Source organism: Pteropus alecto, unplaced genomic scaffold (assembly GCF_000325575.1).
Source record: "Pteropus alecto unplaced genomic scaffold, ASM32557v1 scaffold461, whole genome shotgun sequence".
Taxonomy (NCBI): domain Eukaryota; kingdom Metazoa; phylum Chordata; class Mammalia; order Chiroptera; family Pteropodidae; genus Pteropus; species Pteropus alecto.
In genome coordinates, this window is record NW_006431079.1 from 5,414,928 (window position 1) to 5,434,460 (window position 19,533).

A 19,533-nucleotide genomic window follows, 5' to 3' on the forward strand; every position below is an offset into this window, starting at 1 on the left:
AATCGAATCACATATAGAATCTAGGATATTTAGCCTGTAGAAGGAAAGATTCACAGGAGGAACCCAAACAAGAGCGTTTTTCAAAAGTTTCAAGTAGGGGGCACAAATTTAAATGCCTACAAGAGCAACAGAAATAAATTATAAATTAATGATGTGGACTTGGTGTAGTAAAAAGTCACAGCTCAGCTCCAACTGTTTGCTATTCAAAATGCCAGCCTAGCATTAATAGAAATTCACATTTTTTAAAGAAAATTAAACCATAGTGTTCTGGAACCAATTCCAAATTGGTGGTGTGGATTCCCACATCAGCAATAAGCCATTCTCTGGCACCAGCTGGTATCCTACATTTCAACTCAATTCTGACACTATTTACCTGAAGATAGCATCAGGTTCCACAGGTTAGGCAGGCACTCAAGTCCTACAAGACTGCCCTCTGCTTCAGATGCCAATCACTGACTCATGGGTTATAGACTGGAGGTTTCCATGACTCTCTCCTTGAACTTCAGATGCCAACTGCAAATCCAGGTAGTCACCTGTACTTCTGACTGGCTATAAATGAGATTTCCACAATACCCTCCTAGAGTTCGATTAACTGGCTAGAGTGGCTCACACATTCAGGAAACCCGTTTACTAAGTCACCGATGACAGAAGATATTAAAGGATACGAACCAACAGCCAGATGAAGAGACTTAGGGCGAGGTCCTGCACAAAGGAGCGTTTATCTTTATGGACTTAGGAGCTGGACTTTTGGACAGGCTTTGTTTATTGACCTGGAAACTTTCCAAACCCCTCCCCTCCTTTTGGGTTTTTATGAAGGCTTTAATTACACAGGTGTGATGAACTCATTGGCCACTAGTGATTGGTTCAATCTTTAGCTCCCTTCCTTTCCCCGGAAACTGGGGGATGGGACTGAAACTTCCAACCCTCTATTTATGATTGGTTCCCCTGACAACCAGCCCCAATCCTCAGGTGCTTTCCAAAGTCACCATATTAACATAAAACCAGGTGTGGTGGAAAGGGGCTTATTATGAATAACAAGAGACCCATTTCACCTTTATGGATCTCAAGTGGTTTTTTCAGGAATTGAGGACAAGCAACTACTCTAACAAAAGATGCTCCCATTGCTCTTATCCTTCAGGAACTTCCCGAAGTTTTGGGTACTGTGAGCCACGTAAATGGATGAAGACCAAATACATATGAGAAATATATTTTAGTCATCTGAATGACCAAATATATATTTATTATAAATCACAATATTGCAAACCTTTTATTAATCATTACAACATACAATATTAGAAAAATATTCAGTATTATTCATTCAATATAGATGCTCATCTGCTTTAGAAGACAATTTATAAACGTAATCCTTTTACATTAAAAATGAATGCAATGGGTAAAATTTTTAACATTTGTGAAATATACAGAAGAGTACACAGAAATATACACAGCAAAATAAAATATTATAAAGGAAAAACCATTATACAGCAAACATTACTTTCTCTCCAGAAGCCCTCACATGCCTCTTCCCAATCACAATCCTTCTTCCTCCTGCTAAAGACAGCTAATCACCTGACTTGTTTGTAGGAAATGTCTTTCACCTCCTGGAGTGAAGGTTTTCAAGTATGCATGTAATACCCCAGATTAACAATTTTCTTCCAGCATTTAAAGATATTATGCTGTTTCTTCTGGCTTGCTATTCTCTTGTGAAGTTAGCTATTAGTTTTATTGTGGCTGCTTTGATTTTCTTCTTACCCTACATGGCATTCATAGGGCTTCTTTAATCTCTGGACTTGATACCTTTCATCAAGTTTTGGAGTTTTGGAAAATTCTCAGCCATTAGATTTTCAAATATTAACCTTTGTCCAATTCTTTCTCTTTTCCTGCTCTGGGTTTTCAAGTACAATATGTTAGATCTTAACATTGTATCTCCTATTGTTGCCTTTTAAAATATATTTTCCATCCTTTTATCTCTGTGCTTAATTCTAGGTGGTTTCTTCACTATACATTTCAGCTGTGTCCAGTCTTGCTAAGTTCATCCACTAAGTTCTTAAATCTAGTTTATTGTTCAGATTTAGAATTTCCATTTGATTTTTTAATGATATTCAATTTTCTGATGAATTTCTCAAGCATAAACATGCTAGGTTTCCTAGAAGCAGAGCCTGAGCTTGTGGTTCTTTTGCCAACTGATTTACTGCAAAAAATTAGATGAAACTTGTAAGGGAAGCAGGATCCGACTTGGGAAGAAGCTCAAGAGGTTTATGTGGCCAAAGTCCTTAGCTTGATCCCATAGGATGGAGCTCTAGAGTACCAGTAGCATCACACAGTTGTCCTCCTTGAGGCCAGGGATGTGTGTGTGACTTAAATATTCCTGGATTAGTCAGTTACTACCCTCCAGGGAGTGGGTGGAGGATTCATGTTAACCTAGGGAATTCCAGGAGAGATGACTGCAAAGAGTATGAGCAGTTAACACCGGAGATGGGGGTTGGGGTAGAGTTGGAGTGAATTAATCTACCTAGTAAAGAGAATCATGGTAGAGCACTAAGGGTGCCCACTACAAACAAGCATGTTTGCTGTAAAGTTTGCAGTTGGTAACTCTTACTATCTGGATCTGCTGAAGGTCTTTCTGTTGTCTATCATTTCTTTTGGTTTCAGTCAATATCTTGTCACCGTGTATGCTAGTTATTATTGAGTGCCAATACTGTATATTAAAAACTTCAAGAAATATTTGAGGCCTAAGATTTTCCTCTTCCTCCAGAGAGGATCTGACTGCCTCTGGCAGGCCCCTGGGGTATTAGTATTAGTAATCGTGAATCACCTTAATCCAGTCAGGGACTGATGAGATTCAGAGCTGGGCTTCAATTTCAGTAAAGCCCATTTTTTCACTCTGAGAGTTCCTTGGTAGGCAATATTCTTTAATTTTTGGCCCCTAGCTCTGTGAATATATCAAAAACTGTGCTTAACTTCTCAGCCTCAGTTGTCTCTTCCAGAATTGGTTCACAATTCTAGAAGAAAATAAGTGTGATATTCTAAGTTCGCTTTAATTTTTAAAAATATATCTTTGATTTTTTGTGGTTTAATGCTCTTCACTTATGTACTATATATTTACTTTTTATTATATATTATATAAAAGTGAATACAATTACTAACATATGATCAAAATTGTAATGAAAGATAAACACACTAAAATGTCTCTTCCACCCCATCCTCATCTACCCTTTCCTCTCAGTCTCTTAGAAATCACCATTTTCATTAGTTGTATATTAAATTAGTGCTTTTTATTTAAATACAAGTGCATAATATATATTTATACATACATTCTCATTCCCCATGTTATACAAAAAGAGAACATATTTTATACCTTGTTCTTTGAACTCATTATCTAATGCTCTATAAGAAATCCCCCCAAAATATGCTGGCAGTAACTATCTATTTTGGTTTTTGTGAGTCAAGAATTTAGAAATGGCTTGGCTGAGCAGTTCTGGCTGAGCAGTTATGAGATCACAATCACATGCCAGCTGGGTCTGCAGTCAGCTGAAGGTCTGAGAAAAATATACTTCCCAGGTGGCTCACTCATGTTTGGCAAGCTGATACGGTTAGTGTGTGTGAAAGGCCTCAGTTCCTCTCCATATGGGCCTCTCCACAGGACTGCTTGAGTGTCATCATGCATGGTGACTGGCTTCCCTCAGAGTAAGCACTCAAGGGGCCCAAGGTGAAAAGGTGTAATGCCTTCAGATAAACCTTAGAAGTTACACACCACCACTTCTATCACATGCTATTGGTCACACAGACCAGCCCTGATTCACGAGGTTGTATATACCAGGTAAAGATCATTTGGGGGTATTTTTGGAGGCTGGCTATCACATTCCGTATGTTGGTTTTCCCGTTTTGTTTTGTTTAACATGATTTATCCTGGAGATCTCTCCATATTACTTACTACATAGAAAACTTCCTCATTCTTTATATAGGTGTATAATATTCTATTACAGGATATACTAGTGTTTATTCTACCATTCCTCTATTGATCAATGTGTGTTGTTAAAGTGGCTTATTTTTGTCTTGCATTGCTATTATAAATAATGCATCAATGAATAATCTGGCACTTATGTCTATCCATTACATGTTCAAGTGTATCTGCAGGAGATATTCCTAAGAATTGGAATTGTTCATCCAAAATGTGAATACATTGATTTTTTTCATAGATATTGCCAAATTCCCTTCCATAGGAAGTGTATGACTTTGCATGTTCATCATCCATATATAAAAGCGCATGTTTCAGGACAACCTTGCCAATAATGTGTATTGTTGTCAAATTCTAGAATTTTTGCTAATATGGTAGATGCAATGTTATCTCACTAAAGTTTACATTTGCATTTCTTTTATTATGAAACGCATTTAATGATCTTTTTAGATGTTTACAATGTGGTATATGTGTATGTGAACTGTCCATGTTCATTGACTAATGTTTTCTAATGCATCTTTACACTTTTCTTCTATATTCTTATAACATTAAGGAGATTAGCCCTTTGTTTGTGATAAGATTTGCATATTTCTTCCCGGCTAGTTTCCACCATGGTGTTTTCTGCCTTGCAGAAGATTTATGTTGGTGTTTTTTGTGTTTTATGTTTCCACTGTATATGCTGTAATAGAATATTATACAGCTATGTAAAGAATGAGGAAGTTTTCTATGTAGTGATATGGAGAGATCTCCAGGATAAATCATGTTAAACAAAACAAAAAAAGGAAAAACCATTGCACGGAATGTGGAGCCAGCCTCCAAAAATATATCAATTTTATTTTATGGCTTCTGGATTTTGAGTTGTAGTTAATTAGAAAGGCTTCCTCATTCCAAAATTCAAGAGGAATTCACCCATGTTTTCTAGCACTTTTATGACTTTGTATTATAGAAACTTTTGTGCCACCTGTAGTATATTAAGGCATATGCTATGAGAAATGGATTCAAAACTGTAACTGTTTTCCAAATGACTACAGAGTAGTCCCCATGCAAATAATATTTATCTTTGCTGGACTGACTTGATATTCTTCTATATATTTTTTTTATTTGACTTTCTTTTCTACTTTTCTATCTATTTATGCCATTATTACACTATTTTAATTATTCAAGCTTTAAGGTAAGAGTATTTCAATACCTGATGCAGCTAAACTTACATTGCTATTCATTCTGATGCTATTCATTTACCTCTTTATGTGAATTTTAGAAACAGTGTATGTCTGTGCACTTTCAGCGTCTTTCCACACAGATGAGGTAGGGCTGGGGTTGCAATGTCATGCCTAACCTGGGCTTCAGATTTGGAACCAGTTCATTTGGGAAATGAAAGTGAAACTGCTGAAGCAACGCTGTAAAAAACAGGAACATTTCCATCCGAGCCAGCTGTTCTCCAAGACAATGTCTTTTTCCTAAACAAAGACATAATAATTTTTAAAAATCCATAATATTTACCAAAATTTATGTCTAACATGGGGTGCCATCCAAGAAATCTGGATTTTAAAGAAAATTAGAAGAGGTTATCCTCATTAAAGAATTTTCTTAAAATCCATAGAAATTGGCTTTTCATCTCCCAGAACCCATTTCTATACCTTCTTTTGTCAAATCATGGACTTCTGTAAACTTATTAGTCCATCCCCCACTTTCCCTGCACATCGCAACAGAGCCTAAGATATACCATGAAAGATCTAATTTGAAGTGTGACATTTTTTTCTATAGAGTCAAGAGAAGGTGATTTCATTTCAAATGACTTAACGTGTACTCTTCCCCGATGAAATGAAGTTTCTAGTCCACCTTCCATGGGCCTTGTAATCTGTGTAATTTTTCATAGTAGAAGCAATATTTTTAGAGATGAGGCATAATAAACTGGGAGACAAGGGAGCTAGATTTCAGTTTCACTTCAAATTATGATGTCATTCCCCTTCCTGGGTCTCAGTTTCTCAAGCTATGTGTTACGGACCTTCTAGCTCTATGACCTTTGATTACAAACCCAAAATCCATACTTATAAAAGTTTCAGAAGCAGCCAGAGCTTCTCAACAGTTTTCTCTAAGTTACTTAATTAAGGTTTGTTTATTTTGAGTAGAAACAGGTTAATGATCCCTAATTAAACTATTGTCTCATGTAGAAATTAATACTGTTTTCAGAGTTGGAATATTTAATTCTGCAACAGAATGCTTCGGATTTATATGTTATACTGATGAATCATCATTATATTTTGTCCAAAGTTATGCTCCTGTGAAAGTTCTCTTACCTAGAGAAAATGGAACCAAAGCTTCTTTCTTGGAAAAATATCCATTGCTGTCCAGAAATCGCTCAGGATAGAATATTTCTGGGTCTCCCCAGTACTTTTCATCAAAGTGTACAGAATAAAGATTTGTAATTACTGTTGTACCTTTAGGAATGGAATAACCATGTACAACTGCATCTTCAGAGGTTGCATGGAAAATTCCTAATGGAACTATATTACAGAATCTTAAAACTTCATGTAAAACTGCCTCAGTATAAGGCATTCTGCATTTGTCATCCCAAGAAGGCTTCCTATTGGGTCCCATAATTAAATCAATCTCTTTCTGAACTTGTCCTGTCAGAGAGAAAGTGTTCAAGTTATTAAGCAATGCTGAAAAGGTATATCTAAAATAATTTCCCTTTGAAATAAAACAAAGGATAACCTATAATAACAAGTCGATAGGGTATGGGTACACCCAGATTCAGGTTTTTCATTATATGGGAGTTATATTTAAATATATACCATATATCTTGTACTATCAGTAGCCAGTGCTGAGTAACTTTGTGGTGAAAAACACATTAAAAGTAATGAAAATCAAACAAACTTAGAATTCGAATAACATCTCACTCTCAGCAAGAAAAATAGTAAAGCATAAAACTTGAATTAAAACAACCAGGGTTCAGGCCCCGGCTCTGCCACCTCCAGTGGCTGAGCTTGGGCAAGTTAGCCACTTAGCCTTTTCCCACATTTATAAAATAGGCATAATAAGACCTATCTCTGAGGTTTTTACATGAATTCAGAGAATATATTTGAAATATATTTATAACTTAAATATTTTTCTCTTGGGTAGCACAGCGGAAGTTCCTAAATAAAATGCTCTATACATGGCCAAAGACTCTAAAACATGTGTGAACCCTAAATGTAAGGACAGACCTTCAGGTCAAGAGAATCCTCACCTTGAATGTTAGGATAAAGGGCCATGAAAAGAATTGCCCATCGCAGCACATTGGTTGTAGTTTCAGTCCCAGCAATGATGAGTTCACCCACAGAGAAAATTAGGTTTTCTTTGGAGAAAGTAGATGATGGGTCATTTTTACCTTGATCCATCTCATCTAAATAAGCATCAACAAAATGCTGAGGTAACTGAGGCTTTCTGTTGGCGGAAACTTTTTCAATAAGCCTGGAGAGAAAATCATAGACCACAGCAGCATTTCTAAACAGCTGCTGATGTTTTCCAAAAGGTAACATGCCAATCCATGGAAAGGCATTATACAGGAAGACTGAAGCACTGGCAGCAAGTTCTACATTTTCACTAAATAACTCAATCATGTGCTGAAAATCAGTGTCTTCATAAGTGAATCGTTCTCCAAAAATGATCAGATTGGTTATGTTTGAAACAGCATTTGTTATTAATTGTTTAAAGTCAAAAGGTCTACCTTTGTATGTTTCAACAGCATCGATGAAAAAATTGATTTCTTCTAAGATTTTAGATTCAAAAGACTTTTGGCCATATCCAAAACAGCGAAAGCTGTTTACAGCTAATCTTCTGTGATCAACCCATCCTCGGCCATATCTGGAATTGAGTAAGCCTGAAAAAGATATTAAAATTTTTTATCATTCCTACATCTTTGTATCTAACAACTGAAAAAGCTATGGAGAAAAGAGATGGTTAGCCATTCTCCAAATTTTCCTTAAAACTAAAACTAGACCCAGTAGATAAGTCCTGTTCTCTGCTACTCATTAGCCATAGAATATTATAAACATGTAAAACTGGTCTACTTTTCATCTAAGACAGGCAGAAAAGACCTATAATTCTCCCACCACAATAAAACTGGACAGCCTTGTGTAATTCATCCTAGGTGAAGTAGGCCCAAGTGACTTCATTATCCAAAATTTACTATAAGTTTAATTTACAAAAGACAAATTACTGCATGTCTACAGACAAAATTACATTTTGGACTAAACAAACACCTGAAAGTCATACTTCTAGGATTCGAAATTTTCTGTTTTAAGATACTAGATTTTAGAATACAAATTTATTCCTGTTAAAGGCATATGTTACCTAACAAGTTAACTCTGGTAGGATCAAGGGTGGCCTGAATGAGGTGTCAATGTAGAGAAAATACTCAAGCCCAAAGGAAAGTACTATGCATCGAATGTCTGTGTCACCACAAATTTCATATGTTGAAGCCTGACCCCCAATGTAATGAATGATATTAGGAAATAAAGCTTTTGTGAGGTAATTAGGTCATGAGGGTGGGGCTCTCATGAATGGGATAGGTGCCCTAGTAAGAAGGGACCTAGTAAGAATGAGAAGAGGTAATTGCTCACAGCTATATGAGGGTACAGAAAGAAGGCAGTTGTCTACAAGTCATGAAGCAGGCTCTTTCCATACACTGGATCTACTGGCACCTTGATTTTGGATTTCCCAGCCTCCAGCTCTGTAAGAATAGCTGTCTGCTGTTTAAGTCACTTGGTCTATGGTATTTTTGTTTTAGCAGCCTGAACTAAAGACAGAGAGCAAATATGAAACTTAAGCTTCCAGTGCTGATATTGCTTGCATTAAAATTTTGTAGTCTCCACAGTATACTCTGCTGTCCTGTTGTGGCTATTATGGAATATTTTCCTTTTAAATTAACTACCAAGAAAAAATCATCCTCAGCACATATATTTATGTAGTATGTATTCTATTAGAAATTTCATTCATACTAGGTACATAGGTGCACCTCTGATGAAAAATACGTTCTCTTGTCTACTGGAGGTACCTATATAATCTATATTCCAACAACTTTTGTGCAACGATTTTTTAATTTGGAGCTTATGATAAAGTTAACCATACATAAGCGGGCCTTCAGTGCTATGCTACTCTTATATTCCCATATTTCATTCTCTTTTCCATAATCCCAGATGACTATTTATTCAACAAATACTCATTCAACATGTATATATGGAACCTCTACTATGTTCCAGGCAGTGTTATAAGCTGTCAAAGATAGATCAGTGAATGAAAGAGGCAAAAGAGCCCTACTCTCATTGACCTTACATACTAGTGAGGAGAGGCAAACAAACAAATTATATAGCAAAGAAGGAAAAACAGGATGGTCAAGGAAAGCCTCACTGAGAAGGGGACATAAGTAAAGATATGGAAGATGAGAGAGTAATTCAAGCAGATAATCTGCGGAAAAATCACTGTTGGCAGAGGGAACAGCTTATGCAGAGGCACTGAGATGAGAGCAAGCCCTAGCGAAATGTAAGAATATGGGATACCTGTAAAAGAAAGTACAAAGGAGCTTTGTTATAACCCTACATCGGCCAAGCTGTAAGCATGGGCAATTTTTCCTAAACACTGGGATAATGGTGGCTCTGATTTCTGAGTTCCAAGTTCGACGCATATGTATCTTAAAATAACACATATAGTTGTCTACCTATTCTTCTCTTACTGTTTTTTGAAAACCTTAGGTTGAATGCTTATTTTATCTTTATAATAAGTCTAAACTATAAATTTTAGCTTTGAAAAATATATATAATGTACCCCAAATATTACTCTGATCACATCATTTTTCATTTTCACAATTTCTTTAAAGATCTTCTATTATAATTGTGGTATAATTTCTTTTTTTTGCATAATTATTATTTAAAAGATTACTTCAGCTGCTGGAGATTTACTTTTTATTTATATTATTGCTTTCAAGTATCATTATACTTGAAATTTGGCCTTAAAAACTGGTGTTCTCTTTGCATTAGCTTCTCTGTTTTGTGATGTAATATATGGTTAATTTTTATTTTTTTCTTTTCATTCAATGTCTTTTTAATCTATACAAGCAAGATATTGTTAAATTTTTCTTTGAAATTAAGTGTGAAGCTCTCATTAAATTGGATAATACTGGACACCATTATTCTAAGAACTCTTACACTATTAAGTGTCAAAACTGTTGTATCTGACTTCAGCACTCTATTTTTGACTTTCTGTTGCTGCTTTCTTCTTAACAATTCTGTTAACTTTCAGCATTTCTCCCTTGTTGAATATGGAATCATCCAACAATGATTAACACTAAACCATAGAGAATCATAGTCCTTTACATAAATACCACAATTCTTCATTTACATATCATATTGATTAGTAGTTACGAATGGCTGCTTTAGGTTCTATAATCTTATAAGCAAAATGATAGTAAAAATGTCACCAAGTAGTCAAGACTTGCTTCAAAAGGTGCTTTTGATTAAAGTGTGCATACACATGTTTGTATTACTAACTTGTTTCACAAAACCTGCGCTAATTCTTTAAAACATAATTTACATTTATCAGAACTAGATTAAAACCGTAGAATTAGTATGTAATGGTCTAAAATATGAGTGTACTGCAGACTAAGAGGTTTTCAAATACTAGGTCTCCAGCCTAAATTAATTAATTAATACTTTCCTGTTAATCAGTACAATAGAATCCAAACTCTATGTGCTGAATATACATAAAATAAGAAATGTGGAGTGATATCAGAAGCATGGCAGAATGAGAGATGTCCTCAGATCTGTCCCCTTGAAATAACAATAAGCTGAACATCTAAAACTCAACAAATAACACCCAACCTGCTCACAAGAACATCTGAGCAAGTGATCTGTGAATAAGACCACAGGAATTGAAAAAAAAACTAGATCAGCAGAACAAGATTTTTAGCAAAGAGATTGAAACTCTAAAAAAAGGACCAAAAAGAACTTCTGGAGATGAAGAACACACTAAAAGAGATGAAGAATGAAATAGTAAGCTTGGGAAATAGAGTCCACCAAATGGAGGAAAGGATCAGTGATATTGAAGAAATCTAGAAATAAATCAGAAGGAAGAGAGAGAGACCAAAGAATGAAAAAGAAATACAAGAACTAGCTGACATCATCAGGAATGGAAACGTAAGAATAATGGGTATTCTCTAAGGGGAGGAAAAGGAGCAGGGATTAGAAAACAATTTTTCACACAAATAGTTAATGAGAATTTCCCAAATCTAATGATGAATGTAGATTGGAATTCAAGAAGTTAACAGAATACTCAATACAACCCAAAAAGGCCTTCCCCAAGACACATATTAAAATTATCAAAAATTAATGACAAAGAATTCTCAGGGCAGCCAGGGAAAAGAAGATGGTAACCTATAAGGGAAAATCCATTAGATTATCATTGGACTTCTCAGCCCAAGCAAGAAAGGAGTGGAATCAAATATTCAAACTAGTAAATGAAAGGAACTACCTGCTGAGAATAATGTATTCAGCAAAGCTCTCCTTTAGATATGAAGGAGAAATAAAGATCTTTCCAGACATATAAAAATTGAGGGAATTCTTCACTACAAGGCCTGCATTATAGGAAATACTGAAAGGGGTTAGCTTACCTAAAATAAAATGACAAAAAAATACTTAACTATGAGTAAGGTGACTAGCAGGTAGAAAGAAGCAGAGGAATGCAACTTGTATTGAGAACAGGGCTTTATAAGCTTAAACAATAAGAAGAGAGTTGCTGTTGCAAGATAGTAATGGATGTTCAGTATACATAGGGACAAACTGAGACACCAATAACAGAAAAGGGGAGGATTCAAAGATCCAAATTTGCAAAGGGGAATGGAGATAAGGCACACACAGAAGAAAATGGACTATTATATACATATTTGTAATGGTAACCACACACCAAAGATTCAGAATATAAGTACATAATATAAAACAAGAAAGACCAGAGGGAAAATCAACAAAACCCAATCAAAAAAAAAAAAGAAAAAGAAAAAGAAAAAGAAACAGAAATACAAAGATAAGAAAGCAATGGAAACACTGAGCTACCAGAAAGCAAAAAATAGGAAAACCTTATATTTCAATAATCACCCTAAATGTAAATGGGCTGAACTCACCACTAAAAAGGCACAGAGTTGCAGACTGGATCAAAAAAACAAAAGCCAACCATGTGCTGCCTCTAGGAGACACGTCTCAACTCCAAAGACAAATATAGACTCAAAGTGAAAGGGTGGAAAATGATATTTCAAGCAAATGACATTCAGAGAAAAGTGGGAGTAGTAGTACTAATACAGGACGAAATAGAATAAAAAAGGTAAAGAAAGATACTGAGGGGATACTTCGTAATGATAAAGGGAATCATGCACCAAGAAGACATAACACTAATTAATATCTATGATCCCAATCGGGGAGCCCCGAAATATGTAAAGCAATTACTAACAGAACTGAAGGCAGAAACAGACCAAAACACTGTCAACCCCACTGTCGGATATGGACAAATCATCCAAATAGAAAATCAATAAGGAAATAACATCCTTTAATGACACATTAGACCAACTGGACATAATTGACATTTACAGAGCCTTTCATCCCAAAACAGTTACTTATACATTTTTCTCTAGTGCACATGGAACGTTCTCAAGGACTGACCACATACTGGGACACAGACAGAGATAGCCTCAACAAATATAAGAGGGTTGAAATCATACCGACTATATTCTCTGATCATAATGCTTTGAAACTGGAGATCAACTGTAAAAAGAAAGCAGGAAAACTACAGATACATAGAATTAAACAGCATGCTATTAAAGAATGAGTCAGAGAAGAAATAAAAATAAGAAGTGTGATTTAAAATAGTAAAGCACCAAATAGGTGAAAATAAAACATACCTCCCATTTTTGTCATCTTCATGAATAAAGGAAGGCATGGTCTGTCTGCAAAAATTTCACTTTGATGAACAAGGCATTCCTTTACTACATCATAGCCATTCAGAACCACAGTTGATATACCTCCAAGATCTAAACTGAAGATCTTTGATAAGAAAAGAAAAACAACATTTAAATGGATATAACCATGGAAATCCACATGTACTAAGCCCAGCTCTTCTAGTATGTTAGTTCCCTGAAAATACAGGCACTTATTACTCAACTGACAATGTTTAGACTGACTTTTCTCTACAAGGCATACCAACACTATGATTTCATTATGCATTCAGTGCCTAAAGATGTAATCTCATAAATGGTAAAATGAAAAAAGTACCAGATTTTGAAGGCCTAGATTCTAGTTTACCTTTGCCATTAAACAGATATAGGACCCTGTGTAGAACCTTTAACTTTGGGGGGCATCAGGGTTCCCATAGAAAATATAGTACTTGATTTAGATGCTCTTTTAAGATTCTTTCCAACTCAGAACATTCAATGATATCTAGGAATTTTTTATTTCCACAATGAATGGGAAAGCAGCATCATATGCATGTCATTTATTACTCCAGACTTAGGTTAGGAAAGATTTTGTCAAATGCATGAGAGACAATTTTGAAGTATAAACATATTATAACTAGGTTCACTTGTATTTGGGTTCCTGAATTCCTGAATAACATAGAGGACCCTTAGAGAATATGATCTTGGAAGAAAGTCATTGTTAAATAACAAAAATTCAACTAAGTAAATTTGAAGATCTAATTGGCTTTATTGAATGAATAGGGGAGCATCCCATCAAGAAGTAGAAAGGAGCTTCAAAGAGCTATAGAAAAGGCTTTTAAAGGCAGAAAGAGAGAAAGAAAATGAAATTACTAGCAAAAAATTGCATTATTTCAGGCAAGATCACTCTCCTAAGTGGAACAAAGGGGTCTAACGGGCAGATTACCTAAGTAGTGCTGACCAGGTAATTTCAGCTTGAATGGTCAAAGGTTACGGTCCGGGAGGTTGAAACTGCATTAGGTTAGGTATTAAGGCTTGGTTTGCTGACATGGGGTTTAGCACAAGTGACTCCATTTGGGGCCTGCTGTCTCATTTTAACAGCATTTACTACATAGGTACAGGTGGATGCTCAACTAAGGGGAAAGCAAGACAGAATATCCATGCTATGCCTTGCTAGAAGCTTCTCATGTGCTTCACCTCAGGTTACAATGTCACATCTCTTATAGTCTGTTATAGGTAGGCCCTTAAGGGCCTAGTCCAGAGAGGGAACAGTGCTATAGCGGGATGTAAAGATTGTTTTTCCCATCCTCTCATGCGGTTGGCTGAAAGCTTTTTAGAGCAAAAATACTCAGCCAAGCTTCATCTCTGTGCAAACAGATAGAGCATGGTTTAGCCACGGTTCACACGACTTAGGAAACAAACAGGAGGCTTGGGAGAAAAGAAGTTCAGCAGAAGTAGTTACAGCAGCAATAGTGATGAAGGTCTCCAACTAGTAACAGAATTAGCTAGCTGAGCAATGGAGTCTTTGGCACAAGGATGGGCTGTGTCAACTCAGCAGTAGATACATTCAGAATCTTAATGAAGGAGCATGGACTGCTGCCACAAGCAGTAATAGTTAAAAGTAGCAGTGTAAAAGTTCAGCTGAGCAATGGTGGGACTCTTTCAGCTTCCAAAGCAGTAATGAAATAGTCTTAAAAGAGTCTTTTATTAGAAGCGTAATTTTAGCAGACATAAAGGAAAACCTACTCTTCCTGTGTGTCTCCTCTACTCTCTCAATACTCTCTACTATACTTCTGACACCAGATGTGTGGGTTTTCCACACATCAAGCAATTCTGGGACATTAGCTGAGTATCCTACATTTTAACTCAATTTTGACACTATCTACCTGGAGACAGTATTAGATTCCACAGGTTAAGGGCTCAGTGCCATAAGAGTTCTTTCCCACTTCAGATGCCAATCACAAGTCCAGGTTGTTACCTGTTCTCACCAACAGGCTGTAAAAGGTCCCTACAATCTCCTCCTTGGGTTTGATTAATTTTCTAGAGTGGCTCACAGAACTCAGGAAAATATTTTACTTATTAGATTACTGGTGTATTATAAAAGGATATAACTTAGGAACGCCACATGGAAGAAATGCACAGAGCAAGGAAGAGGGGTGTGAAGCTTCTATGCTCTGTCCAAGCATGCTACCCTCTACTTAACTCCTTGTTCACCAACATGGAAGCTCTCCGAAACCTATTATTCAGGGATTTTTATGGAGGCTTTATTACCTAGGCATGATCAATTAAATCATTAGCCATAGGTGACTGACGATGCTTCCAGCCCCTCTCCATCCCAGAGGTAAGTGAGTGTGGTGGTGATGGTGGTTAGAATTAAAAGTTCCAACCCTCTAATCCTGTTGGTTCTTCTGGAAACAAGCTCCCATTCTTTGGGGATTTCTAAAAATTATCTCATTAAAACTCAAGCGTGGTTGAAAGGGGCTTGTTACGAATAACAAAAGATGCCTTGATCACTCTTAACTCTTAGGAAATTCCAAAAATTTTAGGAGCAGTGTGCCAGGATAAAGAGCAATGTGCCAGGATAAAGAGCAAATATATATTTTTCTTATTATAAATCAAAATATCATGGCAGAGATAATACAAGAATGGCAATAGTGAATACGCAGTGGTTCTGATGCAGGAAAAAAACAGCCTGATGCTTTCTCAAGGATGGCAAAAGATCCTGAGATTGAAAGTTGTGTTAATATGAAGGAAGAACAAACAGGGGAGTCATGTTTCAGGGTTAAGCTGTCAGGCTGGGAACACTAGGGATTACAAAAACCAAAGAGGAGCCATAGCTTGAGAAAGTTGTTATACAGTCCACCTTTACTCAAAAATTTGAGATGTTCCTCTATTTGAGGGTAAAACTGGGGAAACTGTTACTTGAACTAGCATCTATTACCTTTAACCAGAAATATCCATATTCTTGTCTGCTAAATTATAAACTCCTTAGAATCAATTATCTTTATCTTTTATCTTTGACCCCTCAATAGACTCTTGTTCCGTGCCTTGCATAAAAGTCTCAATACATGCTTACCTTATAAATAAATAAGTTGTCAATTGCATTTGCCTGAAAGTAATTATTTTATTGTCCTTACATGCATAACCTGAAAATAATCTGTAAAAACCACTTGTACTAGCATTACTAACTAGAGAATGCTTTTTGAAATTTGGATTGAGATTAAAGTCACTAGAAGTTTATAAATTCAGAGTGAATCTCCAAGGTAATGGTATTCTTGATGTGGTAGATTTCTATTTAAGACTGCCTTTAAAATGAATGTGTAAGACCTGAGGACTGGTTGTCTTCTTTTTAAGAATTATGAAAGAGAACTGAATTCACAGACTTCATAAAAGCAGGTGTCACCTGAAGTGATTGTCATTTCTCATAAGCAATTTTCAAGTCTGGGTTTTTTTCTGTGAGCAATTATAAGGTAGTGGAAAAATAAGATTCCATTTAAAAATAAGCCCTATAAACAACTTTCCACAACCTTCCAGAAGTACAGGAGATAATAATAATCTGGTGTTCTCCCACTTCCAAAAAAGGTATAGTATATTATATTTTATAGTATATTAACAACTTATACTAACTCTGAGACTTTATCAGAATTGGGAAATGCCTCTAAGACAATGGGAGACTTTAGGGGTGTTTCACAACTAAGACAAAGAACAAATGCTGCTGTAGTTTAAAGAGTTAATCCGTTAGGTGGTTTTCAACTTAAATCTAAGGCAGAGTCAGGCAGTGTCCACTCTTACATACATCCTTTTCATTTTTGCTTTCTCTTTCTCCTCTATCCTTCTTGTACCTGATAATACAGTTCAAGTTTACTACTAGTAAAAAACCATGGTTTCCCTCAAATAGTTCTACCAGCAGTAAAACTGATGCCAATTCTTAAATCCATTGAACCAATCTACCTCTCCCAAAATGAGTTTTCCAGCACATTTATAATTTAATTTGTAATCTATTATGATTGGAGACTTAGATTACCCCATTCCAGAAGAGAATGTTCATTGTGAATACAGTATTCCTTTCACATGTACATATGAAATACAATTTCCTACTCTGCGAGACATCATTTTACAAAATTGGTTTAACTACTTGATGTGTAGGCCTAATATATTGTTCTGTAATTAATAACCAAGAACATCTTAATATTTAACTGTTTTCAGTTATTATCATTCTTATTACACATATGAGAAAAAAAGATTCAGAGAAATAAAGGTCAAGTTTTATCTGATGAAAGAGGACTCAACCTCTAGTCTCATGCTTTCATATCTTATGATTTCTCTAGACTGTTATGACGCTTTGAACCAACCCACCAGAATGGAAATCGTGAGAATACACACAAGTCCTGGAGAACTGAAAGGTGGAAAAGAAAACCTAAGAATTATACATGTTTGCTTTACCTAAGTCCAATTTCCCTTTAACAATGTAAATCGCTAGAGAGCTGAAGAATCCAGAATTATTCTTGTAAAAACTGTTTCAAATAAGGATTTAAGCCTCAGGCTGAAATACAACTGCCAAAGTTCTGCTGCACTTTTCCTTCAAAACACTCACCACAGTATGTGGTTGATAATTTTCTCCCTCTCACTAGACTGTAACTCGCTGAAATTGGGCTGTGTCTGCCTTCTACACCTCTTCATGGCAAGAGTCTGGTTTGTTGTTGCACATAAATGAATGGACTCAAAACAAATCAGGTCAGTGCCAGTGCTCTGGAAACTTCTGTCTCCTTCTGAGGTAAAGACATTCTTCCAAACACAAGCTTGAGTTCTGGCCTTTTCCCCTGCTAGTTAGCAACGGTGTGGCTGGCTGTCTGCAAGTCACTGGGCATTTCTGGGTGCGGTATTCTCTTCTGTAAAATGAGAGAACCAGAGGACCTACCCACCTGGGAGGCTGTGAGGTTAAACGAGTCCATACTGGGAAGCTGGTCCACAGCAGGCACAACCTCAGGGTCTGCTGTGAGGGTACTCCGGGCCTGTCAGGCCGACATCGCTCATTATACGATATAGGACTCCGTACTGATTTTTTGTCATGAATTCATTTGCTCTTTCACAATTATTTACCAGAGCTCACCTCTCGGCCAAGCCCTTCACGGGCTTTTTCTAATCCTCACAGCAAACACCTAAACCGGCCGTCCTCAAATACAAACCTCTAAGAACCTCCTATTACCTATTAACTCGGTCCCAGAATTCGGACGCCCGCGTCTCGCGGGAAGCCGCGGGCTGGAAGCTAGGCCCGGGCTCGTTTCCCCGAGAGCAGCGCGTGCAGGCCCGACGTCGCTGCTTCAACATGCACAAAATAGAGAACAAGGCAAGAATGCCCACTCCCATTATTTCTAGTCCACATCATCCTAGAAGTCCTATGTAGTGCAATAAGACAACCGCGGTGCGTCGGCCGGTGGGGGTCCCAAGTGGGCGAGGCTCCCCTAGCTGGAGCGCAGCATCAAGGAGTTCTCCCGACCTAGGAAGCCGGTTACCTTCCAATCCCTTGGTACATGGAGAGGGGTCCCGACAGCTCCCGGCCAGGAGCTGCAGTCAGCCCACCCGGGAGGAAGTCTCGGGCCCTCCCTGCCTGCGGCCCGTCGGGCTGTACCTCGCCGTACACCTGGCTCTGCTTTCTCATGTAGACGTGGGGGAGCTCGGCCGAGGTGGCCAGCGAGTAGATGTTGCCTATAAATGGCAGCCCCGACGGCCCCGGGGGGAAGCCCGCTGGCCTCCTCTGCTTCAGCAGCTGGCGGAGCCCCAGCGCGAGAAGCAGCAGGAAGACCGCGCCGCCCAACGCCGCCGCGCACGCCTCAGCTCGGGGAGGCTCCCACATGGCTCGGGGCGGGGGCTGCAAACCTCCGCCGGCCTGAGACCGGGCTCGCCCCCCAGCCCTGCCGCACACCCATTGGCCCGATACTCCAAGATCCCGCCCCAGTACCAGGGCTATTGGCTGGCTGAGTGTAGTTCCTCGGCGTCAGTTACGTCTGTCATTGTCCTCCTCTGAGTAGACTCTGGAGAGACGGATGCGGCCCTTGGCTCTGGGAGCGTCTCTGGGCGAGCACCAGCCAGGCGGGATACTGAGCCTGGAGTCCTTTCCCTGGGTGTTGACGTCAGGGTATTGAGGACGTGTCAGCACAGCCTCCCTTGTTGAGCTAGGTAGATCCTGTCTTAAGGCCACCCGGTTTCTGAAGGTGTCTTTTTTAGCAGCTAGGTGTGAGTATTTCAGGCTAGGAAAACTGGAGAGCTCATAAACCCTGCTGTCTGAACCTGATAATCTAATTTCCATTAGAGAATTGATCCATCAATATAAAAAGCACAATCTTATTCCTCTGTGTTCTTTCCTCTTGTTTTGAGGCATTTTGGTGTATGATACCTTAAGAAATGTGATTACACAATATTTAGGTAACCAGAGTTAATCCCATATCTTTTCACTCCTCTCTGGTCTTCCCAAACTGGTTACTTCTTGGCAATCACAGAGGATTCTGGTCTGCATTGCCTAGGGCTAGCACTATTCAAGCTTTCTGCCTCCACTACCTAAAATAAAGCAACCGCTTCCCTATTTGCTATTTCTATTCCTGTCTCTGTTTTCTATTGGGTAGTT

The 19,533-nt window shown here is 37.7% G+C and overlaps 1 protein-coding gene across 1 annotated transcript; it reads right to left on the reverse strand.

Moving 5' to 3' along the window:
* Positions 1–3,164: 3,164 nt before the first annotated feature.
* LOC102894539 (vitamin D 25-hydroxylase) lies at positions 3,165–18,800 on the reverse strand. Its single transcript, XM_015596314.2, has 5 exons — positions 18,541–18,800; positions 12,882–13,023; positions 7,188–7,820; positions 6,256–6,585; positions 3,165–5,415 (listed from the first exon to the last, which is right to left on the reverse strand). Exons 1-5 carry the CDS (start codon positions 18,763–18,765, stop codon positions 5,240–5,242), a joined length of 1,506 nt encoding a protein of 501 aa, XP_015451800.1. The 5' UTR covers positions 18,766–18,800; the 3' UTR covers positions 3,165–5,239.
* Between the last annotated feature and the right edge of the window lie 733 nt (positions 18,801–19,533).